Here is a 5,898-nt window from a genome sequence, read left to right on the forward strand (position 1 = left end):
GAAGGCAAAGATTATTCAGATGAAATAAATAAATTTCTATGCGAATCCGACACAAATAAGTCTATGATGTACTGTAGATTTCAGTCTATCAAAGAACATGTAAAATCTAGCGTCTTGCCCCATTGTTCTGTAAATAATGAAAATATAAGCAATGAATATTACGATGAATCATATTTACACGAGTTTATAGTCAAGTGAGTACCTTTCTTAGCACTGTGGACACCTATTATGAATAATAAACTCAACAATGGCATTGAAATCCCCCCAGAGTAATGCTACCGTTGAATCTTGGTTTAAAACTGTAAAAGTTGACATACTTGATGGTGACCGAAGGTGGAAGTGCGGTCGGTTTTTAAGACTTATGAGAGAGCGTGTGATGAATGCACACAAACAAATAAAGTATAATATTAGAAAAAAAACTTGTACGCGTGCATTAGATTTTGTCAATGAATTTAGGCAGATAAATACCAAAGTGAATAGGAAAAGAAAAATCTCAGAAATTTCTAGCCATAACCATTTGGACGCAATAGAAAATTGGGGAAAAAAAGAGAAACAACACAAACATCTCCAACCCACTAAGTACCGTCCTTTCACAGCCTTGTCGTTAAAAATCCCAAGGTCTTCGATCTCTGTAGCTGATGAAAATAACTTTTCACCCAAAGTGGTCGATGGTATTGAAAGCATTGTGGTCATCAAATGTGACAATGAGACTAGATTTACTGTTGATGAGCCTTTTAACAACGACGTGGTTGTACATGATTTAAGTAAGCCATTCGACGATAATTGTTTAATGAAATCGATTTCGACACCTGGCAGTTATAAAACTCCGTTTCAACTACCAGTGCAATCTAAAGATTTTCACCAAAATATGCTCCCTAAAGATTTGACATACTATAAACGAATAAAGATGCCAAAAAATAAAGACTATCTAGTTGGAAAATATAGTTATTTATTATCTAGTGATAAAAATTGTAACATCATGACCGATCTGCACATCTCAGATTTTGATTCATTACCTGGAAAAAATTGGTTGTGTAACTTTGTTATAGATATTTGTTTGTTGTCGTATGCTTTTAAGCTGGATTTAAAAAACACTCATATTTTATCATGCAATGATGTGACACTGCTGATGGAAAAAAAAGAAATTGGAGAAGAGTATAACAAAATTATTTGCACTAAGGATAGTATGGTTATTCTGCCATGGTTAGTTAAAAATTCTCACTAGATTATAGTCTTTATAAATTTCAAAGTCAGACAGTGTTATATCATGGACCCAATTAATCCATATGACACAGATGGTCGAATATCTAAAGGTCGTTTCAATAGGGTATTTGAAATATTGAAATCAGATGTTATCTACGGTGATGATACACAATAATGTCCTTTATTAACACCTATTCCATGCCCTGTTGAAAACGTTCCAAAACAAGAAGATGCATTTAATTGTGGAGTTTATATTATATATTATGCATTTAAAATTATGGACAGTTCTAAGTTCAGTTTAGAGTTTGATCCTAACCTTCAAATAGAATATTTCAAAACTTATCTCTTAGAGAATTCTGAAGATATGACAAATATATGTTTATACTGTAACTGGCACTCAGATAAGCATCGTTGTCAACCGGATGATGAATATGTAGAATGGGTATCATGCTCTCTGTGTTGTCGCTGGATAGCCATTAATTGCATTACTAAAGAAAACAGAATTGTTGATTATGCAATTAATGATTTCTTTTGTTTATTGTGTCAAAAATGATGAAACATAAAACAAAAAAATTGATAAAATGACTATAGAGTAATAGCACGTTACAAATTGCATATGAATATTATAACTAAATTACTAATTTTGATTAGCTTGACTATTAAGAAAAATTACCTTGTTAAGAACATTAGCTAAATCATAATAAGATAAATAATGATAATGACAAATTTCTGGTACAGTATTGTCTTAATCACTCGAATCTCAAAGGAAATAAAAATGTATTTTTTGAGTATTATACGACACAATTATTATACACAGAATATAATATTAATAATATTATATAGACTTCAAGGGGTAAACAAAAATTTCAGTATTCAGTTATAGTAGGTGTAAAATGGGGCTTCTGGAACCTATCCCGCTGACCCGCTGACCCGTCTGACCATCTGACCCGCCGCCGTAGCTGAGCCGCCTCCCCCACCCCGCCGCCACCGACCCGCCACCACCCCCGCCCCCGCCGCCACCGTCCCCGCCTCCACCACATCCATCGCCATGGTTATCATATTATTGCACACGTACTATATTACCGTACACATATTACCGTACTATATTACCGTACACATATTAATGTATATATTCAACAGTTATCATACACAGAACTATTTTATCATATTATTGTACTCACATCATGTAAATGCTTGGCTAGTAAGTTTTTCATATGGCCGTGTAATTTTTCTTTAAATGTATCAGTTTTGATGATACATGTCAATGGGGTAGAATAGTAGCAGGGGAATATATGTTTGGTTACGTTTGTACATATCCCGGTTCGATTCTATCCCAGAATATTATATTTTTTATGCAAAGCACCCTGTGTAAGCAAAATATTTGTAAGTGAAAATAAAAAGTATAAATTCCAAAATAAATATAAATTCTGTGAACAATAGTCAGACGAATTATCATACGCTATCTATCCCTGTTGTTATCACATATTACAGGCATATTACCTTTTGAAAAATTATAGTATAACAAGCATGTAGAGTATTGTCTGCATTACAAACAATAGTATTATTCTATAAGATGTATTTAGAATATTGTAGTTATACTAAATATATTTGTATAATCAAAACAAAATGTATATTTCATCTACCTCATCCCTCGATGACCACCATAGATCGTCACCGCGTATTCTCCCACATTTAAATTAAAAAGTTCGTGTCTGAATACACAGCTCACTAAAAAAGAAATCCCTAACAAACAATAGTATAGGTAAGTATCCGTCTGTCTAGACTCTAAATTCAGTTTATTTAATTCATATAATACGTATACCCTGGGTCATTTAAGTCAAATGTATCCTAAGATTTCGAAAACCAAAGTTTTCGAAATTAGTTGTATTTTTATCGATCAACAAGCAACATCACATTTCTACATACATTTTCTATACATTTTTTTCTTTTAAATATGGATCTCATGGCACGTAAGTACCTTTATAGTTTTTTTATATTTAGCTAAGTTATATAAATCATATATAAAATGTGTTACAAATTAAATAATACGTCGTTGGGTTTTACGAGACTATTTGATCGAAAAACACTAGTGTATTCTATTGTTATCGAAAATGCCCTGTCCCAACCGGTCTATTCTCGACACGTGCAGGTCAGTTTCAGGAATTTTATCGATGCTCTGTTCAATACAATGATACCCAAAATAGTTAAAAATCTATAGTGATATACCTAATTCCCAAATAATATTTTACCTAACCCTGGCTTAATTTGTCTTCATCACCGCAAATGCTAAGACACTTGCTCCGTTATCCGTCGATGTACGTTCAGTCTGTTCTAGACAACCATTTCGTACGTACTATTTCCGCGTTTTCACACAACAGTATTAACAATTTTTACAAGTGTTTAAACACTTTATTTAAACATGTTTAAATGCGATAAGTGTCCATCGGTTTTTAACACGAAGCGTAATTTGTCGACTCATAAAAAAACTCATCTCGGAATTCGATTCCCATGCACTATTTGCCTAACGACATTTAAAAACAAGTCACATCTTAATAGACACCAAAAAAATCTTCATGGTATGTATTTATATAATATTATTTCTCATCATTCATGATATTAATTTAAAATAATTTTTTCAAGGTATCATTAACGTGCCTGCCCATCGTCAACCCACCGCACGTGAAGATATACAGATAGCACCGCAAATAACTGTTCCAGATATACCAGCTGGTGGTTCAAACATGTTATCTGATGACGATATTTGTATGATTGCAATGGATGCATATGAAATGCTAGACGCTAATACAGGTATTTATATTTTATCACTCGCGACATTTTCGACAACACATTTTTAGTTATTAATTAGGATTTTTATTTTTTAAAGATTCTTACACTACAACCGATAACGGGAAACGTGCTTCTTCCGCAAACACTACGTCTGCTATCAAAGCTAAAAAAGCACGTTTACTTCTTGTACAGTCTCCCGGCTTTATCGAAATTTCGTCTTCTGCAAATAGAAAAGTCGTATGGTATTAAGCAAAAAATATCGAAAATATTCAAAACTATATCGAATTTTTTAATTCGATTAAATCTGAATTAGTCGAGTTACTAAAATCACAAGCGTCTAAACATCCGATCAAGTTTAATTTAAAGCTGGAAGCTACATACAATATTCCAAATGTTGATAATACATCAGAGAACCGTTCATTTAAGACCTCAGCTAGACCGATTTTTGACAAAACTGGTGTACGGGAAATTGTTGAAGAAGGCATTATAAAATTAATGGCTGAACAAGACGAATATTCTAGCAAGGGAAGTGGTTATACGCTACAATGTATTGACGGAATTTTATTAGGTGTTTATCAATATACGCCTAAGAGCGCATCGTCTTATATTCCGTTACCTGATTTCATTGAAAGAAAAAAAGCTGTAATCAACCCGCAAAACTCAGACCAACAGTGCTTCAAGTGGGCTATATTAGCAAAACACGTTACAGGTTCAAATAAACAACGTATGGAAAATTATACAACGCACGAAGAAAAATATAATTTTTCCGGTATCACGTTCCCGACAAAATTACATCAGGTTAACATTTTCGAAAAAAATAATCCTAATGTAACTGTCAATGTTTACGGACTCGAAAAACATTTCCAACCACCGCAAAAATTTCCAAAATATGAAGTGTTTCCATTGAAGGTGGTAGATGAAGAAAAAACAGATCATTTCGACTTGTTACTAATAACCGATGATGAAAATTCTCATTTTACCTACATCTCTAATTTTTCCCGACTTGTGCGATCACAGAAAACCCGACATAATGGACGTGCTGTATTTTGTAAACGGTGCTTTACATCGTTCGAACCTCTAAATATTAATAAATATGAATTACATGAGCGCATACGATTTGAAGAACACAAGTTAATATGCGGAACACATAAACCAATTTTACCTCGAATGCCTGCTCCTGGATCGATGTTAGAATTCGACGAATGGAAAAAAACTCAACGACATCCGATAGTTATATATGCAGATTTTGAAGCACTACTAAAAAAATCAGATGAAAAATGTGGAAACAATACAAAAGCTATTCAAAAACACGAGGCCATGAGTTATGGGTTTATGGTTAAAGCAAATAACGACGTTCCCGCAGAACTGCTTGAACAATTTAATATTCCAACTTCACCTATAATTTTTCGTGGCGATGAAGATAATCAGAATGTGGGTGGTGAACATTTTGTGAAGAGTATCGTTGAAATAGCTGAAACCATTGAAAAATTACTACAAACCAACATACCAATAACCTTTACTACAGAACAACAACAAGCACATAATTTATGTAAGACATGTAATTTATGTAAAAACGGTTTCTCTGTGAGAAACCATAAAGTTGCTGATCACTGTCACATATCGGGTAAATTTCGACAAACATTGTGTAATACCTGCAACCTCAAGCTTCAAACACCAAATTTTGTACCATGTTTTTTTCACAATTTATCGAATTATGATGCACATTTTATTGTAACTGAACTCGGTCTCGATGTGAAAAGAATTTCTGTAATACCAAACAGTGAAGAAAAATTCATCTCATTTTCAAAACACGTTTCCAACAACTTTTCAATACGGTTCATCGACACATTAAGATTTATGGCTTCAAGTTTATCAACACTCTCGGAACCAGGGTTCGAAAAGTTTAGA

At 33.3% G+C, this 5,898-nt stretch overlaps 1 protein-coding gene across 1 annotated transcript; it reads right to left on the minus strand.

The window, feature by feature from the left end:
- Nucleotides 1–207: 207 nt before the first annotated feature.
- LOC126553884 (uncharacterized) lies at nucleotides 208–693 on the minus strand. Its single transcript, XM_050208996.1, has one exon. It carries the CDS (start codon nucleotides 691–693, stop codon nucleotides 208–210), a length of 486 nt encoding a protein of 161 aa, XP_050064953.1.
- Between the last annotated feature and the right edge of the window lie 5,205 nt (nucleotides 694–5,898).

The sequence above is a fragment of the Aphis gossypii genome, unplaced genomic scaffold (assembly GCF_020184175.1).
Source record: "Aphis gossypii isolate Hap1 unplaced genomic scaffold, ASM2018417v2 Contig00365, whole genome shotgun sequence".
NCBI lineage: Eukaryota > Metazoa > Arthropoda > Insecta > Hemiptera > Aphididae > Aphis > Aphis gossypii.